The 20,781-nt window shown below is 39.2% G+C and overlaps 2 protein-coding genes and 1 long non-coding RNA gene across 15 annotated transcripts in view; 1 reads left to right on the top strand and 2 right to left on the bottom strand.

The window, feature by feature from the left end:
* LOC147268429 (uncharacterized) overlaps window positions 1-509 on the bottom strand; it is a 172,319-nt gene extending 171,810 nt beyond the window's left edge. For all 6 annotated transcript variants that reach the window (XR_015112146.1, XR_015112145.1, XR_015112142.1 and 3 more), the window contains exons 1-2: window positions 461-509; window positions 31-167 (exon numbers count right to left, since the gene is read on the bottom strand). This is a non-coding gene — a long non-coding RNA (uncharacterized LOC147268429). The remainder of the gene's footprint in view (window positions 1-30; window positions 168-460) is intronic.
* Window positions 510-4,373: 3,864 nt separating this feature from the next.
* Window positions 4,374-19,276, top strand: LOC147268428 (protein phosphatase 1 regulatory subunit 12B-like). Of its 2 annotated transcripts, XM_086199990.1 has the most exons (8): window positions 4,374-4,695; window positions 8,275-8,291; window positions 8,408-8,546; window positions 9,834-9,935; window positions 10,110-10,163; window positions 10,253-10,303; window positions 12,420-12,553; window positions 18,712-19,276. In XM_086199990.1, exons 1-7 carry the CDS (start codon window positions 4,603-4,605, stop codon window positions 12,504-12,506), a joined length of 543 nt encoding a protein of 180 aa, XP_086056116.1. In that variant the 5' UTR covers window positions 4,374-4,602; the 3' UTR covers window positions 12,507-12,553; window positions 18,712-19,276. The 2 variants fall into 2 exon arrangements, with proteins under 2 accessions (XP_086056116.1, XP_086056115.1); XM_086199989.1 differs by having other exon boundaries at window positions 12,420-19,276.
* The window catches only part of syt2b (synaptotagmin IIb), a 28,041-nt gene continuing 21,553 nt past the window's right edge, over window positions 14,294-20,781 (bottom strand). For 5 of the 7 annotated variants that reach the window (XM_086199983.1, XM_086199985.1, XM_086199986.1 and 2 more), the window contains 4 exons: window positions 19,620-19,787; window positions 18,681-18,798; window positions 17,185-17,318; window positions 14,294-17,037 (listed from right to left, as the gene is read on the bottom strand). In XM_086199983.1, the coding sequence (XP_086056109.1) occupies window positions 16,822-17,037; window positions 17,185-17,318; window positions 18,681-18,798; window positions 19,620-19,787 (636 nt within the window). In that variant the 3' untranslated portion in view covers window positions 14,294-16,821. The remainder of the gene's footprint in view (window positions 17,038-17,184; window positions 17,319-18,680; window positions 18,799-19,619; window positions 19,788-20,781) is intronic. The other 2 variants (XM_086199982.1, XM_086199988.1) reach the window with 1 other exon arrangement.

Here is a 20,781-nt window from a genome sequence, read left to right as displayed (position 1 = left end):
AATGGGAGCTTCGGTCAATTTAAGACCTACCTCGGTAAATCCATACGACTTGACTCTTTTTCTGTACTCCAGTCGTTCGTCGGCCAGCCACGGTGAGGTGAACCTCACATGAAGACACTTCAACACTTCTTCAGCTCCTCAACCATTGTCATCTCCATCCCTGGAGCCTTTAACGTGAAAAGGATTTGTTTGAAAAAAGCAGAACATTTTGGCCCAACTGTCAAAGTTTTTTTTGTTGTTGTTTTTTTTTATACAGCAATTCAAAGGAGCGGCACAAACTTGAGAGAGGAACAGTTGTTAGCTAGCTTCCTCAACGTTGTTTGGGTTTTTCAACAAAGTTTTTTTTTAACTTTTTTAAATGTCAATTTGTAGAGTGCTTAAGTGAAAATAAATACATTAAACTGAATTAAATTAAAAACAACTTTCCGTAAATACAGTTTTGACGTTAATAGTAGCTTACCGATATGCGAAAACCAAAGCGTTGACGAACATTACCAGCCATTGACCCGTAACCGGAAATTGTGATTTCTCTTCAAAATAATTGATTTTCCGGTTTAAAAAACAAATTGAATGTTCAATAAATCTGTCGAAATTTGATAAAACCATACAGACATTAATGTGAGTGGTAAAACCTGGCTCTAGATACAAATTATTTTCCCTTAAACATCATAATTTTGATTGAGGGGATGTTTTTGGATTTATTTTTGAAACGCACGGGCTTTGACACAATTTAAACGCTATCCTTCTCTAGTAGTAACACTTGTGGTTATTTTGAGCAAATTCTACTACATTACCAGCCTTAACTTTATGAACACATTTCAGTGCTGTTGGTTGGACAATCATAGTCCTTTGTTATGACATTGTTGGACTTGTTTGTATCTTTAATGACGTCCTTCACAGGGAAAGTGTTCAGTAAAACATACTCCCTGATGTAAGCGTGTGACAGAGTTACATTTTAAATTTTTAGACTCCAGTCACATTGATAAATAATGCTGTTTCCTGTCTGCTACAGTTTTAAGTATAGGCCTAAGAGGAGGATCAGAAAGAAGAGAAAACCGAGGTTGCCCTGGACATTAACAGCAGAGCTAAATAAAAACTCCACTTCTAAACTCCCCCGAAAAAAACCTGCCCAACTTTTAACTTCAGAAATATTTTTTCAGAGTAAAAACTCATTGGTCGTGTTATGAATATAGATAAATAAATGAAGCTATTTTGTTCTATGTCTGTTATTTCTGAGGCTGTGTTATCTGAGGTCTGATACCTGATGGAAGTTTTCCTTACACCTGATGCTTTTTCATCTGAGGTTTGAGACCTGACTCAGACCTGAGGATGTCCAAATATGAACACTGAACAGAGGAGACGAAGAGCACAAACCTCGACTTGACGCTTTTGACCTTCCACGCTTATATAAATTCCTGTTGGGCTCAGATAAAGCAGCTCAACCTGTCTGCCACAATTCTCCAGGCTATGGTCAAAAGCCATTATATCTCATCTCATATCTTTTGAGCTCCAGCAGTGAATGAAACGATGCCACCATTTATCAACTAGCTGTCCATATCTGTAATGTGTATATTTTAGTTACATTTAACCAAAGCGGAAGCATTTATGAGGCCTGATATTTATCACTGGTGCCTTTGATCCCTTTAGGCGACAGCACTCCAGCGGTGTGGGACAGTCACATGTAGTGTGTGTAGCTTCAAAATCCTTCCCCCTCCCTTTCAGCCAGTCTTTGTAACCCCCAGCACTGCCCGTTCCACCCTGTGCTTTCAGGGACAAACTAATGGGCCTATAGGGCATTGTATAATACCTGACTCACAGCTACTGGCTGCAACAGGAATTTGTATTTTGAAGTTTGAGCTTCCTGTTCTTTTGTTTTTAATATGTCATTGTATAATCACACAATTCATTAGTAACAGAAATGCCTGTTTAGAAAAAAAAAAAACTTCTCAGGTCATACTGTATTTTGAAACATATTCATTGATTGTGACTGAACTGATTAATGAGATCTCTGGGTAGAATGTCCTCCAGTGGCCTTGTTGTCCCCTGTCTAAGCCAAACAAACCTCCGTCCTGCCACACTTGGGTGGGCTGTAAACCTCCTTGCTGTCTCATTTTTTTTGTCCAGTACTTCATACCACTGTAATGTTAGAGTTAAAAGTGACAACCTGTAACTGGCCACTTTACAAGGTACACCTGATGCAATCCCATGAATTCTAATTTGAAAAACATTGTCGCTTTTTCTTTTTCTTTTTTCTTTTCCTTTAGTTGACAGTGTAAAAAGGGTGAAAAAAAATCCACTCAGAGTTTGTTGTGGAAGTTGGGTGGGTATAACATGATACCAAATACAATTGGGTGCAACATTTATCAATACAAAGATGGAAAAAATGTAGGGATGAGAATTATAAACAGTCCATCCATCCATCCATACATCCATTTTCTACCACTTAACCTGTTGAGGGTTACAGGGGGGCTGGAGCCTATCCCAGCAGCCTTTGGGTGAGAGGCAGGGTTCCCCCTGGACAGGTCACCAGTCCATCACAGGGCCAACACATAGAGACAGACAACCATTCACACTCACAGTCACACCTATGGTCTATTTAGAGTCTGGATTAACCTCGTCCCCTCTTGATGTCTTTGGACTGTGGAAGGAAGCTGGAGTACCATAGAAAACCCACACAGGAACAGGGAGAACATGCAGACTTGTTGCTGTGAGGCAACAGTGCTGACGACTGCACCACCATGCCGCCCTTTATAAACAGTCAACAAGACTTATTTATGATGGACACAGCTGTTAGAACAAAAAGTTCCTGAGATTAAAATATTTATATCAATCATGAAGAATAATTGCTTGACATTATTGGTCATGTTAAAAGAAGAGATAATTGTCATCAAGTCAATTATTAATATGAAATTAGATTAATTTTTAATTCTGGAATGTACATCTGAAAAGCAGAACAGAGTGTAAAACTGGGAAGATTGATGCAAAAAAAAAATGAGAAAAGAGATACTGGACTTAACACCAGTACATAAAACAGTATCTACAAGTGCACATGTATTTAATTGCTGTTCATTTGTCATTAAACTCTAATGTAGATTAGGAAAGTACCCATTTCTGCCAGCAGATGGTGCCTGAGTACTACCATAACACTAGGAAGAAACAAAGTTGGAAGAAGGAACAAAATAACCTGCTCAAAGACACTGTTGGAAGGGTAAACTCACAAACTCCCACGGACAGATGCCACAAAATTATAAACTGTTGACTCTGGCCTGAGATGCAGGTTCTATTTTCTTAAAGCAATTCTGCTGTCATTGCACTATGTAGGAAAACAAATGGGCTAAAAAAAATATTGAATTAAATGTAGACGGCAGAAACAGAAGACTGAAGCAGATAAGGACCAGACAATGAGATCAGGACATCTCTGCTTTAAACTGGGCTGTGACTCTCCAACAGGATATGTTAGCGGTCACTTCAAACAGGCACTGAATGAGGCAAAGCCCAAGAGACAAGGGGGCCCCATGGAAGTATGGGATGAGTTTTAAACATGACCTAATATAGTGCATGCATACTTGCCAGTACCGCTTCATCTGCTGAGAAATGTACGTGCTCATATGTACAACCTTGATGATGATCAATGTGATGAGTGTCAATCTGATCTTAACCAAAGCACCAGATTACACACATACAGTTTTATGTATTTTATTGACACATTTGTCCACGCTAATCGCAAATACATATTAAACATCTCTATTTAGTGTATTGTTTTGTCTTCACTGACATATTTAGGCAAGGCAGATTAATGTACCCTGTCCTCCACTGGGCAAGCTAGGGCCCAAGAAATCTGGAGCCAGGAGAACCTGTGCGATTTGCAGGTTTAGTTCTGATGCAGGAGTTCAGATAAGTATTTAGGACTTAATAACTTTGTAAAGCTCCCTCTGGTATCCCATGATGTGATCTGGGAACTGTGGACGACTCTATTTATGTTAAGCATTCACAAGATTCCCTCGAACATTTGGTTACTTTCATTTGTAGCAAAGATTACGGACTCAGTATCTCTCCACGTACAGTATTTTCTTTGAATAAGACCATGAAAAAGAGAACATATACATAAAGAACATATTTGAAAGAGAACATGTTACATTTGCAACTTTTTTCAACATACAGCATAACGTAGCCTGTTGCTTTCAAGTCTCCATTTAACATCTTCAGAAAGTGCACCAGAGCCCATTATTAATGAGACTAACGATATTTCACTTCTCTTTTCTTGTTTTCTTCTGAGTAGCCCTGAGTCCTTCTAGAGCCTGTAAACAATACTGCTGTCAGATCCTTGTGTCCACACACGCTGCAGGCCCGCCCACTCCCCAGTCCCACCACTTCCTCCTCACATCTACACTTGTGCTGCTCTTTCTCTCATTGGATGCAATGTCTCACCATCACATGGGGATCATTTTTAAGTTTATCACTTTAATGAAGGATAAAGCTACTTCAGGATTCACTGTATGGTGAACATTATTTCTTACAACCTTTTGTGCAAGAAATACTTTTTCTTGTATGGACAGAGGACCACAGGACAGCTGTATGCAGTGTCTATAGCAACTCGCAGCGATGTCATCTCAACTTTCCCACAACAAGGATCGCATTAGAAAAACCCTCTCTGACTCTGCTCCAACTTTATCTGACACCACCAGGAGTTTGAGGGTAAGGCCTGAATGATTTCAACCACTTCAGTGTCTGTTTGGTAAGACAGGAAATGCCATCGCTGATATCATGCAAACACTAACTTCCAAGCTGTCAAACAAATGTCCTGTAATCAAACTACAGGTATCTCTGGCTCTGTCTGTACTTTGACCACAGAACTCCAAATATCTTAATCTCCACTTATTAGATGATATACAGGCTAAAGTGGTGAGGCTGGACGTGACCTTTACTGCCTCATTTGAAATGAACACTGTTATTAGAAACTCATGACAGACGTTGGTACACAATTGGTGCTATCTGGCTTTGCCATGCAAACATGAAGATATTTCCAAATTGGTCAGAGAGAGCAAACAGACCTACCTCTTGAAAATGCATCAAAGTAATGGGAAAGTAAGTAAAGAGAAAGAAAAGGAGAATACCTGCTCACTGTTTCATCTGCTATATGAATGATATTTAAGTATGTGAAATATACAAGTACTATTCAAGGATTCAAGGATCTTTTATTGTCATACCATCTCACATTTGCATGTTAGTGGTACAAAATCAGGACTCAGGTCCCGGGTAAGCTAAGAGATAGAAGACAGAATAATAAAATAGAATCAAGTAACAGAAAGGTATTTACATATATCTATATACATAAGGTACAAAATCAAATATAAACTCTCTGTGTGAAGTAAACAGTGCTATTGAAGGTGGGAGATATTGCACAATGGAGGGGTGTGTGTGTGTGTGTGTGTGTGTGTGTGTGTGTGTGTGTGTGTGTGTGTGTGTGTGTGTGTGTGTGTGTGTGTGTGTGTGTGTGTACATATATATATACATATATACATTATATGTATGTGAATAAATGTGTGTATATGTGTGTATATATATATATATTTATATGAATTTACATATAGAAATATAAACAGTATGTACATGTAAGCAGTTGAGGGATATTGCACTTAATGGAGGAACCTTTGAATGTGGGAACTGGAAATTATGACAATCCACCTCCACGAGCTTGATGTTTTTCCTCATTTCCCAAAAAAAGCACACACATTTGACAAAACTATCATTTTTCATGTTATCAGCAAATGAAAACTTTTTATGTTTTCCCAGAGTCGGTCAGTATCAGTATTTAAGACTTCAAACTAAACATTTCTCAGCGATGACTAATATTTGTGCAGCAATATTTCGTTACTTAAACATTATTTATGCATCTATGTATCTGAATTGTTGTTCTGATGTCAAAAATCAAAGTTGGACTTAAAGAAAAGACATACATTCACATAATCAGGACATTATCATGAATATTGAAGAGAGTCAGCATGTCAGCTAACACACTCATTGTCTCAAATAGCATTTGTGAAGTCTAAGTTACAAGTGAATTGAGGTTTTACTTTTTGTCTCTAAAATACATCTGATGAGGAAATTCTGTAATGAGAACAAGAAGTGATGAGGAGACTGCACGTTCACTCAAGTACGCGTTTCAGTTCCTCATCCAACTATAATTTCTTATAAACGTTCTTCAAGCCACAAAATGTACAGCTATGCTGACTTTTACTCTCATTGAGTTTCCCTGCTTCACTTACAAATAATATGGCAACGCAGATTTGCTTTGACACAATTTTCTACTTTACAAAAACGCAGTTTTTATCGCTCTTTAATCTCTCATAACATTTTGATATGCTTCTTGAGATCCATATAAAAATATTTTTAAAAAAAACAGAACACAAAATTACATGATGTAGAAAGCAAGGCAGAACAAATGAACCAATTTCTGAGAAAAGATTGTATTTGTGTCTTCTCTTATCTGTTCATGTAAACTAGGAATCCACTTGAGACGGATGGATAAAGACATTAGACATTTGAGAGAGGGAGAGAGAGAGAGAGAGAGAGAACAGTAGAGGAGGAAGGATAGAGTGCATCGGACTGCTTTGTGGGAACTCAGTATTTATAGATGTTTATCTCTCCACTAGTCCTACAGGACGCTCACATTTTCCATTTGGGAATAGTGGGTCAGCAGTAAAGTTGTTCCTCATGGGATCCAGTGAGGCTGGAGGAGAGCCCTCTGTTGGAGACACTGACATTCATGGGCCAAAGTTGTAAAAGTCTACTTTTCTGTCAGCATCTGTTTATGTATGTTGTCTCTCAATGTAATAATAATAATACAAGATTTTTTTCACTAAGTCTTCAGACTCTGGTGAATATCCAGAGGTCTTGTAAATGTCAGAGGAGAGACATATCACTGTTTACACTTGGTGTCTAACCTAAAAGCCTGTTTCTTCTTTTCAGTAATCCAGCATTTTCCATGAATTAATAAGATGTGTAACTGGCAAGGAAATAGCAAACACAGATTGACCTTGATAAAAGAGAAGAAAGAAAGAAAGAAAAAGAATACAATGCAGAATGGAGAGACGTGAACTGTAGGAGTAACTTTGTCAGCCTACACTTTCCTGTGGGGAGCTGCAGGAACAGAGGAGATGTAAACAACAACTCTATGGCTGTGTTGTATGAATGTAGCATTTGCACCATGGCTAGCAATTCAAAATCAGAAAATATCATAATATTGGGGTGGGGGGTGGGGTTGGGGGTGGGGGGGTCTATTGTCGCGGTTGCTATGACGGCCAGCACCAGTATGCTGTAAATCAGCCGTAAACAAAACATGGAGTTGCTTCATGGTGGCACCATGGTGAAAAACAGAGCAAAACACTCCGCTAACTTGTTTAGAGAAGGACACAGATTAAGTTCATGACTACAAGAAACGTTCAAACAACTCGGAGCACAAACTGGAGCTGGTAACAAAAATGTTTAAGTCTTCGTTTTGTCCATTCCGGGCTCCCGTACTGTAAATGCAAGAAGACCCTGTGTAAATATTGGGAGTGTCATCAAAGCTAATGAAAACACACATTTTCAATTGAGGTGATGATACACAGATGAAAACATACAATCTAATTCTGTCAATAACTCCTCCTAAATGATACACACTGGACCTTTAATGTGTCTGTATCCTTTATTGGTATTTACATTGCACTCCACAGTGATGCAGAACAAACCTTCAACCAGCTTTGTGATATTTTCATTATGTATAACTAGTTGTGCCGATTCTGATGTTTCTACTCTGCTCTCCTGCTTAAGGATAAACTGTGTAACCTTCCCAAATTTAGCAAGCGATAATGTTGAAATTGTGAAGGCTACTGCTGGAGCTATTACCTTTTTAGGATGTGTTTAGTTGTCTGTGCTTCAGTTTATTTAAGGGATCATTTCCTCTCTCCTTCTCTTGACTCAGCTTGCTCCTTTTGACTGCAATAAAATTTTTCTGGGAAAACGATCTTTCATGTTGGGTAATTTCTCTACTTTCAAGTCAATAACGGTCATAGTTGACATCTTACAAGTTCTGAAATACGTCTTGTGCAGTAATGATCATCTCCTGAAAAACAAGACAAGATCATTAGGTTGAGTGGTCTGCCTTGATATATTTCAGCTTTGTTGAAGCACTACTTTAGCGCAGAGCTGAAATCACGTCCTCAGAAAGAAAATGCAAAAGGTGTGACATTTTTATCCCTGGTCAGATTCTAAAACATGTTTCTTCTTTTTCAGCGTGAAAGGCTGTCTCGGTAAGAACACAAAGTTTTGATCTACACCATATCAGAATCACCAGAAAGAATATGGGGAACATAATTCATCAACTAGCGGAGGGTCATTGATATAAATAAGTGCTCCTCTGTTTCAGATTGAACTCATCTGGTTTGTGCGACGTCTCGAAAGACACGGCAACAAACCACGCTGAGTCCTACTTCACACGGAGGGAGAACAGATTGTCTGCGAGGAAAAAGGCAGAGGAGGAGACAGCAAACAATGACTATAAAAAGGCATGTGAAGCAGCATCCATGTTGATATATTTGCTTTGTAGAAGTTCTAATCTGTCATTGCTATTTAATCCATCAGCTTGTGGGTGCTCAAGTAACAAGTACCAAAGCAAAACAACTCAAGTAGTTTACTTACTGGAAGAGTCTTCACCTTCTGCAGCCAGTGATTTTCAGCCTCATCAGGTGTCAGCACAGCCAGCATTTACAGGGGCTGATATCAATACCCGTGTTTAAAATAATGATTTATCCAGAAGCTTATCTAATAATGAGGGTTTTGTGTTTTTTTTTTAAACATCTGTGAATGTTACCCTGTTAACAGATGAGCTGTTGGTTTTCAAAAAAGCAAATCTTAACTCAGAAAAGGAGGTAAGGTAAGAGACAAGAAGAGTTGCATACTTTTACAGGTACGAGTTAGAAAATTCTTCCCCCAAAAGAACAATATTGATCTCCGCGAAGCTGGAAGTGAACCTTTTGACCAGTAGAAAGGGCACAGAGTGAATGAAAACTCACTGAAGGGTGCATAAGTCTTTCAGAAGGGTGCCACTCAGCAACAAGCAGTTGTCCCATGGCAGGTACGCACTGGTACCTCTATTTATGAGTGTGTACAGGGCCTGTATATTGACACATGCCCAGTTCATACACGCCGAGATGGCGAGTATGAGCCTTTGAGGGGAACTGCATTACCATCCTAACCGTACAACAGTTGGTCAAACAGAAAGAATGGGAGGATTAATAAAATCAGTTAAATTGTAAATTAACTAATTGACAGAAAATGAATTAGCAACCATTTGTGAGTCAAAGCTGAAAGGCTATGTGTTATTGCTTTAGCTACTAAAATATGAGGATTTGCCTCTGTCTGGAAAGTTGCTTTTTTTTTCACTTGAGTTACTCATTATTTATTCAATATTTGTTTTATGATAAAAACAAATGTGAAGATGTCCCTTTGGCATACTGGATTATTAGAATTACAACGCCACTCAAAGGCTTAGACACATTGAAAGGGTTTTACTATTGTCCACAAGCGATTGCAAAGCCATTAAAACTTGAGGATATCTTGTCAAGTCGGTAACATAGGCACCCTTTGTTATGATAATCCCTTTAAAGTGTAACTGTACATTTTGTAAAGATATAAGAATCCCTATTCTGTCCTGGTATTGCCCTAACCTGAATTATTAATATGTTGTTAGAGATTGATCTTAACATATTCATCGGTTGTACACCTGAAAATAAAAGATTAAAACAATGAGGCTTTCCTATTAAAATGTTATTATTTTTGTGTATATTTCATAGATGTATGAAAAGGCCTTGACCACCAATCACAGGCTTAAGTCCAGGTTGGAGACGAGTAAACAGGAACTGGTTGTGATTCAGGAGCAGCTGCAGAGAGCTCAGGTAACTCCTGCGCTATTGTCAATGTGAAAGAGATGTGACATTGAATGTAATGATACACAAGGTCATTCCTGCAGTATATATATCACGATAAACCTCTTCAGTATTCTTCCAAATGATTGTGGTTATATTGAATATTGCGTATCCTTCATAACTGCTATGATTTGTCCATTGCAGCAGAAGGAAATAAAAGGTGAATGTGGGTCCAACATGCTCGAAACAGAAAAAAAGGTATAGACACATCATTATATGAATATGATGGTTCTAAAAAAGTATTTTACTCTATGACTTTAATTATGTTTAATAAATCTTCATCACAGGACAGTTTGATTCTTAAAAAGAAGATATCAGATATGGAAGAGCAGGTCAAGGTTGGTAGTACCACTCCAATTTTCATGTACTCTCTTTTTTTAAAAATGTAAACAGTTTACACGTGACATCATCTCTCACCCAAGGATAACGTAAGCTTGTGCACGCCGACAAAAACAATGAACAATCAAATCCAAACAGTGTATCTGTGGGACTGGCTGGTCTGCAGTGATTGCAGCTGACACCATTTGTCACCATTATGCTCTGCTGGCTGCGGAATGTGTGAGCACTTGAAAGTGAGTGAGCCGTTGTTACTCATCAACAATGGCACGTTCACAAATGTCTGCTGTGTGATGCCCAAGAGGACACAAACAAAAACCTCTTGTTATCCATGAAGAAGAGGTCTAAACAAACTTTGGATGCTGGTGTGTAAATAGACGCTCATAACGGACAAGCGCCGCAACGTGCGTTTAGATGAGTCTGGTTCAAGAGTTTGCGTGTGCTTGTGTGCGTGTGCGTGTGCACGTGTATGTGTAAAAATCTGTCAGTGTCTATATAGATGTTATTGCGCGTGTTTCATTATCATAATTGCCATTAATCTTCATTTGTTTCTGTTTTTTCTGAAGCAACTTTAATACTCTACTGCCAGAATAGAAGACTGGACAAGTTTGATAATGCAAATTTGATTTCAGTTTAAATCTTTAGCCTGCAAAGTAGCCAACAAGTTCTCTGACGCTCCAGGTAACAAGTGTGTCAGGTCTGAAAGAATACCACCTTCCAAAACAAGAGAAATCCCTCAGGCATCATTGTTTCATCATGAGTCAGTGCTTTGATTAAGGTCTTGTTGGTTTTATGCACAAAAAGAGATTGTTTAAGTAAAAAAAAAACAAAAAAACACTGAGACTTGGAACTAAAAGGCCACCCACCAGGAAGATGAATATAATGATAACAAAAGAAAAACAGAACAAAAAATGCACCAACAACACCCGCTGACAAACAGAGGAAAGAGTAATTTGTCAGACTTTTGTCATATGTGAAAATTTTTCACCACTAAGGCAGCAACACACGATGTGACGCCATGATGAAGTCATATCTATCACACGGTCTGACGGGCAGGGCTCAGGCCTCTTGAACAACACTGAGACCGGCGTCGTCAGTATGTCACCAGGCTCTTCAGGTGCTTGACAAGAAACGGAACACTCAACACTACTGTCACTGCCTGACAAATCCACTTCTGCTGAGCTGGGATAATCTTGTTGAATATTCAGACGCCTGCCTGGTCTATAAGGCTGTTCATAGCTTGGCTCCTCCTCCTCTTTGTGCCTTGCCGATGACCTGTCCACTAGGTCTGTGGACACAGGGGACTGTGTCATACCTGTGAGGACAACTGCCTTTGGACAGTGAGGGCAGTTCACCTGTGAAATATATTCATTCATTTAAAGCCAACTTAAAATCCTGTCTGAGATGAAGCGTTGAACGACAGTCAGTAGCAAAAACCTGCTTGTTTTACGCGTTGTTGTCCTGCTTTTCTATGTGTTTTTCCGCAAGTACAATCTATTTTTTATGCACGTGTTCAGTGTGTGCTTCGTTTTAATGTGCCGTGTGTGTATCTATCTGTGTTGTGTGATGTTGTATGTCTGTCAAAAAAAAAAAGGGGGGGGGGAGGGGGGGCGACACTTCTTCTGCCACTAGATGGCAGTACCTGTGACCAAATCACAACTGAAGCACTTTTGCGCTTCCTATGGACTTCTCCTTAATTAAGTCTAAATTCTTGCTTGTGTTGTATGTCGCTTTGGACAAAAGCGTCTGCTAAATGAAATTTGTAGAATTGTAGACTTGTAGAATCTATTGTTTTGTTATTCATCTGCAGGATCTGTAGTTGAAAGTTAGCCATGATGGCTAAACTAGCATATTCCACAGAAGTATTATTCATGTGCATTTTACCTGTAATTGTAAGCTGTATAAATAAATAAAGGTCGTCAAGAGAAGTAATATTCAGCGATATACATACGGACGTATGAATGATGAGCAAGCATAGTAATGAGCTACAGGCGTCAGCAGGAATCATATGTGATGTACAGACTCATCTCTCTCTTATTTCATATCAGCCAACATGAACGACTGGAAAGGTTCCCATTAGCATGTTATTGATACTTTCATCCTAAATTGTGTCCTCAGGTCAAGGCTGAGCTAAAGATGGAGAACCAGAGACTGAAGGATGAGAATGGCGCTTTAATCCGGGTCATCACCAAACTATCGAAGTGAAATCGAAGCAGGAAGGCAAAGAGGACTATATTCTGTCTGTTACCAATGTAAGAACACATCTGGTGGTTCTACCGCCTTTAACAGACAACCTGTCTTCTTTTCAACTGCATGAAACGAGTGTTTATCAACAGTAGAATCACATTTTTTGAAAGAAACAAAAATGTAAAATCATTTATATATAAATCACTTCTCTATAAAGGCAAATGTAAAGACAATCAGTCTATATGTTTTTGCTTACGTGAACCGATTGTTTTGGAGAATACCGTCAGGATTACATCAAGAATATCCCTGCATACATACAGTAATGGCAGTAATTTGGCCGTCCCTACACACACCGTGAAAGCCCTGGTCTGAGCTGGCAGAGACAGGAAATGATGGATGAGCCACATGTCTCACCTTCCACAGAACACCAGCTGTGATTAAATATCTTTACCTTGATGGATGATGTCACAAATGACACGCGTTTCCTCCTCACCTGAAACATACTGTCAGAAAATGGTGAAATAGGTCTTGTAACTTCCAGAACCACAATGAAGTCAGGCTAGAGTTTTGAGTTCTTTCAAACAAACAGCGAAATAAAATCAAATAGATTTTCGCTTACTGATGATAAAACTGCTGCATTAACATATTCATGAACAGACGAGTGACAAATCAAAGGAAACGCCTGAATAAACGGGTGGAGATTCAGAATTCAGAACAGTCTGGTGAGCTTGGTGTGACTCATTTGTAATGGCCTTCAGTGTCACTTACCAGATAAACACTGCTGAGCAATTTTGGAATGTTTTTTTCCACTGCCACCATCAAAACACCAATTATCTTGACCATGGAAAGGGCATGCTTACAATTTATGTCTCTTCTGTTGGCCACCGTGAGTGGTCAAGCGTCCTCTCTTCTCCCTCAGTTAATTCGACTTTTACAACAAACTAAACAAGAATAAACATTTATTTTCTATAATCTCATTTTGATAACAAATATGTCCTGACAGCTTAATTCAGTGGTAATCTGGGGACATGTAAGGAATTAAATCAGGCAATTCATTAAGAGGTGCAACTTTTGTGCGTGTGTGCATGTGTGTGTGTGAGAGAGAGAGAGAGATGGTGATCAGGTCTTTGTATCTTCTGTATCATGACACTTGAGCAGTAAAATTGGTAGTATTGCATTTGTGAATGTTCTTACTAAATTCAGGTGTGTTGGTGTGTGCTCAAGACAGAGTCTGAGATACACATATAGAGATTTTGTTGCCTGCATTGCAGAAAACTCAGAAAACCAACACAGGCTCTGCTGGTCTTACTGCAAACACACAAAACAGCAGACAGGACGGCATTATGTCAGATGAATCCAGCCACACACCCAGCAGTAACGCTGCCCTGCTCACGCTGCAGAAAACGGAACAAAATAGTCCAGATATCAAAAAGGAAATGCGTTATTGGTGTCTGCATCGTGTGTGTGAAATATGGACTGTTGTGAAGAAAGCAGTTGTTCAAAAGTGTGAACGGCGAATGGTGGTAGAGACAAAACATGAATATGTCAGAGCCCACACAACACCAGCTCATCTCATCACAATCCATGAATTCAATTGTTGATATTCGTAATGACACTATTATTGATTGCTTCATCACAAAGGCTGGCGCTGCTCGAGAGAACTGCTTCGATAATATGCATACAGTAATGTTTCACTTTCAGCAGAGCAATAAAGACATGACCTTCTCATGAAAGTTGAAAAAAAGTTTGACTCACTGTAAATGCAAATGACCGACTTCATTCATTTATCACGTAAAAAATGTAATCAGACATATAAGAGAGTAACGGTAAGATGAAGAGGTACAATATACCAGAGCAGGGAAGGAAAGGGGCTGCGAGTCGATTGAGTTATCTACATTTAATAAAAAGACGACACTCATTTGGCAGGACTAAATCAAGGAAACACTTAGGGCACACTGAGATTTAAAAAAAAAAAAAAAAAATCAGAGCCAACACATATTCTACTTAAAAATATATGTATATACACTTTAAGGGTCTGTGACCAAAACAAATGCTTGCAGAAATGAAGAAGAAATACATGTAGTCCAAGCATACTGTAACACTGGTTTAAGCACACAGAACAAACAATGACAGTCATGCACAATTATGGCAAACTCAGTGGATTTGCACAAATGGCACAACAAGGCAACCCTGCTTCAACTCCAGGCATTAAAGGAGCCCGTGAATCCTCACACGGATTAATCAGACATACACTCACTGTCTCACACAGCAAAAACACATACGCTTCGCAGTCTGTGCATACTTTTCTACACTCCCCTTTTATTATCAAAAGTGACACAGAACACAAACACACATACACAATATAATAATGCTTCCTCTTAAAACATGCTACTATTTACATCATCTTGTAAATACATGCTGGAGCCTATTAACAGATCTGCGCAATGCATGATGGTTACAATACAAGGGAAGTACTGTAACTGATGAAACTGTTCGGTGTGCTGCTCCTCATCCTCCTCTCTACTCCTGATGGCATACTGTGTGTGGTTGCTATGGAAGCAAAGAAAGCTCTCTCTCCTCGATCCATTAAAGGAGCAACTGAATCTAATCATGAAATACAACATCTACTGAATGCGAAATATGGACTTAAATATTACTGAAATTGTTGCGGCAAAATACTTCAATTTGAGATCACTCCATCTGATCATTGTTTCCTCCATGCAGTATTAAGAATGACTGCTTTCAGAAAATGATTCAGACAATAATGTCATTGGTAGCTCATATGATTGAATGATTCATTTTAGTACTTCAGAAAAAAAAAAGTCTTTATGTTAATTATTTTTGGAATATTTGTCCGAATCTGTGCTATTTTAAAATGATCTAGATTACTTTTTTTTTAATTGCAGACTTCAAATAACTGGAAGTTGAATTGGATCCACATAAATGAGACTTAAATAAAAGAATTTATCATGTATCATGTAAGTATTCTGTACTGTTTCAACATCACAACTAGACGCTCGGTTGCCTCTAAGATTGACATCCTCGTGGCCTCTTTGCTTTCATGTCCCTGCACATCAGATCTTCCCATCTTTGAAGCTGTTTGGCCCCAGGAGTCAGAAGCTGGTGGCTGATGAGTGAGCGTTTCCATGAAATACTGTGAGGCATGATGCATGCTCCATTCTGCAGCTCTAGTTGGTTCAAGCGGATGGACCTGGGTTTGATGTACAGCAGCGCTTGCTGTTTTCAAACTTGATTCCTTTTAAGAATTGACAGGAATTCTCATGTCGTTTCATCTTAAAATGTTGAATAAACATTAGTTAAAGGAAAGTAATTAAATAAAAATGAGTGAGGTGGATTTGTTTGTGGTGCAACAGCAAAACTGAAAGGAAGCATAGTCTTTAGAACATCATTGGCCTGCAATCCAACAAGCGTCCTTTCTTGTTAGGTAAGTAAGGTTGTACATCCAAGTGGTCAACACAGCCAAAGACAGACTTCAGATGGCACATTCACTATGTCCCTGACTACATTTGAGTGACATTCACTCAGTAAAAAGATCGAACACAAAAAGTGAAGCCTTCTGTCTCTCTCAAAGTGTCAAATCAGGAAAGGCACCTTTGTATTCCTGTCCTACATTAGATCTGTGCGAAGACACAAATGTGTGACGGACCTAAAGGTACACACATGCAGCATATAGATCCGGCAACAGACTCTCCCCTCTCTTGTACGACTCTGAACCTCTTCTTCTTCCCAACTGTCAGCTGTGGTAAAACATTTATTCCGATTTCTCTTGAAAACATACTGCAACATGATTCGCTGCGCTACGTGATCGCGACCTCACTCATTCTCAATGAAATCTGCATTATTAAACAGACTATGCAGGAACTAACCCAATACTACAGCACTGTCCATTGCAAGTTATAGCTATCGCAAGTTATAGCACAATTATAAGCAAGATACAATACTGCATGATGTATGCAGAGCAGGTGAGGGAAGCATGCGCTATAAACTAAACTAAAGCTTTATTCCAGCATTGTCTTCACCACTACTTTCATTCACTGCCAGCACCCTAAAAATCACTTTCTTCAAATGAAAGAAAGACTTTACAGTCAATCATCTGTGAACCAATAACTCAGTGCCACTACCGTCAGAATAATGTATCACATGTGATGCTTAAAAAGAGTTTTTCAACCATGATGAGCAGATATTTGTGAGATGTCTCTTTTTTGCAGAGCAGGTTTCATGACGAGCAGTCATGTGTTAAGTCATGGGTCTCATGCAAAGTAAGGGGCGGGGGCTGGATTTTCTGAGTTAGTGCATTAGCTGGTGAAGCGCGTTACTTCTTTGCAGCCAAGGATGCCAGCTGACCATCAATATCCTCCTCCGGTTGCAAAGGATGCCACTGGGCGATCGGGCGGCGCGGATTAGCTAACATGTCGGACCAGTGCTTGAGACCTAAACCAGTCGCCTTGCTGCCCACAAAGATCTTTCCGATGGCGTCGTTCTTACCGATCTTGTCATAATCAAACACGGTGACTGCCACCAAAATTTTCTAAGAGGGGAGAGAGAGCAGGAGAGAATTTGTAATTATTGCATCATTAAAATATGACAACAGATAATGAGAGAGATAAATTATACAATTCTGCTATGACTGATGTAGCTAAGACATCACAAATATCAGCTTTGACGTGTACTGTACCTGCATCTGCTCCAGGGGGATTTCAAAGCTGAAGGATTCGTTATAATATGGGTTTAGGGTGTTCTTCTTCACCGTCGTCTTCTTCTTCTTCAGACGCTTCCCCCCCTGCAGCAGCTGGATCTTAACATAAGGATCTGCAAAGAGCAATAACATGATTAACTACTATTACTGTCCATCAGTGATAGTTATTACCAGCTGTGACAGCATGTGGCTGGTATAGTTTTAACCTTGTGTGACTGTCATTGTGATAAAATGATCCTAGAGACACCGTTGCCTTGACAGGTAGGTAATCTGTCTGCCTGCTGACATACATTATCTCTTTGATGGCATCGCAACCATGCAAGATGGAGTCATGAAACCCAACAGATGTTTATTTGACATCAAAATGAAGGCCAAGTTTTGAGAGAGGATCGGCCCGAGCGTCAGCACTGAGTAGTAGGAAGGAAGGGACGGGCCATTTTAGGTTATAAAAGCTGTACAGATGTGTAGTTGAATCAAAATGAAGGGCACTCAGAGATTTATGGTCCTAACCATGAGTGCTGAGTACGAATGCGATAATGTAGTATTGATTACTGAGTACTCACAGGTTAGAACATCAGGGTGGAGGGAAAAGATTCTCTCTCTCTCTCTCTCTCTCTCTCTCTCTCTCTCTCTCTCTCTCTCTCTATCTGTCTATCTATCTATCTCACTCTGTCTCTGACATACTTGTACACTAAATTTTGATTGGATGCTTTAAACCTAGACATGACGGTTTCCTCAGCTGAACCAAACCAAATGGTGAAAGAAAAATGATGATATCAGAAAATATAAAGTAACTTAACAAAAGTGTAAAAACCTCATGCAGGGATCAAACCCATCTCTGTGGTGAAAGTCCTGCAAAGCAAGTTGATCCCCTTGTGGACTTTCCTGGTAATTACACCTCGTCCCAACTGTATAAAACTTCTTCATCAGGAAAATGTTTTCAAACAGAAAGAATTCCTGTGACAAAGCCTCGGAGATCATTACAGACCAGTGTTGGTCTCGAGTTTCAAAATACTTAAGATAAGATAAGAAAAGATAAGATCAACCTTTAATCGTCCCACAGTGGGGAAATTTACATCGTTACAGCAGCAAGAACAAGGAGAATTTAACATAAATAGTATGTGAAGATAAAGAAGATAAATATGAGGTATTTAATTGTGTTTCTGCAATGTTTCTGTCTTTGTTATAACTGTGGTGTTGATTTTTCTCTCCACTTGATCATATTTATACATTTTCACATGTATAATGGCTTTATCATGATAAACTGCATGAGTACATGAGCCTGGTGATGGTATAAAATGGCCGACAATCTCTTATTGTTATATAATTGCATTCAAATAACAATAAAGCAGGTTTACATACTTGAACTATTGCCCGTTTTGTCATCTTACCATGATGTTCTGATTGCAGCAGTCTTTAAATGTAGAAACATTAAAGTCACAAAATCATTGCATTTGTTATAGATTTCTCTCTACCAGATAATCCACAGGCGTCCATCTTCTTCAGGTTCTTTGCCTCCAGGATGCAGACGGTGAGTTTACCAGCCGTGGGGACATAGCGGAGGGAGATGCAGATGTCTCCCAGTTTCTCCGGCTGAGCAGTCAAGAGAAGAAGCACGTGTTCATTGTCTTGTTCTAAAAGATGTTTTGATGTCCATCATATCTTTTCTGTAGGGTTTTAAATGGAGGTATTCTTGGCCTTGTGGCTACTTTGTCAAAATTCCCAGAATTTAAACTGTGGACTGAGGGCAAAGCCTCAGGGATTTCAGCACTTACAGTGACTGATGTTGACTTTTGCTCAGAAAAAAGTTTCTGTTGATAGTTACACCCCTTGGGAAATAAACAGATTCACTTTCTTGACAAGAAAAATTGATAAAACTCTCCTGTGTGTAAGGTGAATATAAAGCGGCCGTCAAGGTTAGAAAAGCTCAGCATGAAGACTCAAAACAGCCAGACTGCTTCAATCCTCCCTAACACAACGGATACTGTTTTATCAAGAGGCATAAATTGTAGTTTTTACTGTTTACTACAATGTTTTACTACGGGTGATGTAGTAGACCGATTTTTGTCCCATAAGCACATTTATTCAAGTACTAAACTCTTCCTTAAGAGAAAAAAGATGAATCTAAATGTGGCAACAAGTTTTCATTTTCTCTGACGTAGAAACCTCGCACATCTGAGGTCACGCAGACAAACTTCAACAATTCCGCTGTGACAAAATGCTAATTAATATATCTGATCAAATATTCCCTTAGATGTTTAATTCAACAATGCTATATTGAGCAGATAATTTATCCTGCTTTTATATATATATATATATATATATATATATATGCGTGTGTGTGTGTGTGTGTGTGTGTGTGTGTGTGTGTGAGTGTGTGTGTGTAATTCGATCAACTTGATGGGTGACAGCACCTCCTCTTGATCAGCGCTCTCCAGATCCCGCCACTCTTCGATTGGCCGTCCCAGGTCGATGGTGTTCATGGGCAGCTTCACCTCTCCAATGACGTCATGCTTGGAGAATCGATCGTAGTCATAAACAGACATGACCAGAGTCTTCCCGCCGAGCTCCTCGTAGGGCACCTGAATAAAAAAAATATATGCCAGTGTTGGTTTTGGGAGTGGAGTTTTGGTTTTATATTCAAAGCTCTGCACTTTTGTCTCCATCTTCTGGTAGTGAAGGTTATTACATGGCTCCCTGGGCTCCGTCACAGCCCACTCCAGTGTTTCTGTTGCGGTTTACTCATCTCACTATTAGAACTTGATCCAGTTCATCTGATAACATCTGGAAAATCTCAAAGAACCACAAGATTAAATGACTTCTCCACATTCAAGCTTGTGGAGGGCAAACAGGAAGCTGCCTGCTCAGCCGATGAACTCGTTTGACAAGACCTTGAATGTAATATTTACATTCATATGTAAAAGTTAAATTGTCAGTGACTTTAAACACTTTAAAAACTCTGAGAGAATATTTCCTTATCTATGACTGTTTTCCTAAGGACTTAATGAAACCGATGTGACGTGTTTAAAATGTATTTTTCACATTGACCACATGTGTACTTGATTTCCTCTTTGCTGCGTCTTAGAATGTGCAAGTAACTGGAGAAGCTTCATGTGATGCATGTCAAATTAACAAATGAAAACAACAGATATTTAAACACCAAATACATGAGTTCTTCTCTAAGATAAAGTCCAGCTGACTGAAAGGTTAAATGAAGAGTCGTACATCTATAAATATATTTATACCCATTTGAGACATACGGAATGCATTCAAAACGTATGAAACATCAAATAAACCTGGACAGTGACACAATAATTTGGTCAAGACCATCTGTTTGTCTGTGTATGGAACAAAAATTACATTTGCTTTTTTAGCTGCAGAGAATTTGCAGACAGCCAGAGCTTCCAGCCTGACCCACAGACTCTTATTAGGTCTCTGCGGGCCTTATTAGTCAAGACAGGAACGAGCAGCGTGCAGGCTGCTGCTGCTGCCAAGGCCGGGGAGCAGACGCGTCCTCAGAAACCTGACACAGTCTCATTACACATACACACTCTAATGGACATTCGGAGAGTAGCC

The sequence above is a fragment of the Aulostomus chinensis genome, chromosome 3 (genome assembly GCF_037954235.1).
Source record: "Aulostomus chinensis isolate RoL2024-O1b breed Wild chromosome 3, RoL_Achi_v1.0, whole genome shotgun sequence".
NCBI classification, from domain to species: domain Eukaryota; kingdom Metazoa; phylum Chordata; class Actinopteri; order Syngnathiformes; family Aulostomidae; genus Aulostomus; species Aulostomus chinensis.
The sequence above is the reverse complement of the archived record's forward strand: the minus strand, read 5'-3'. Positions and strand labels throughout refer to the sequence as shown.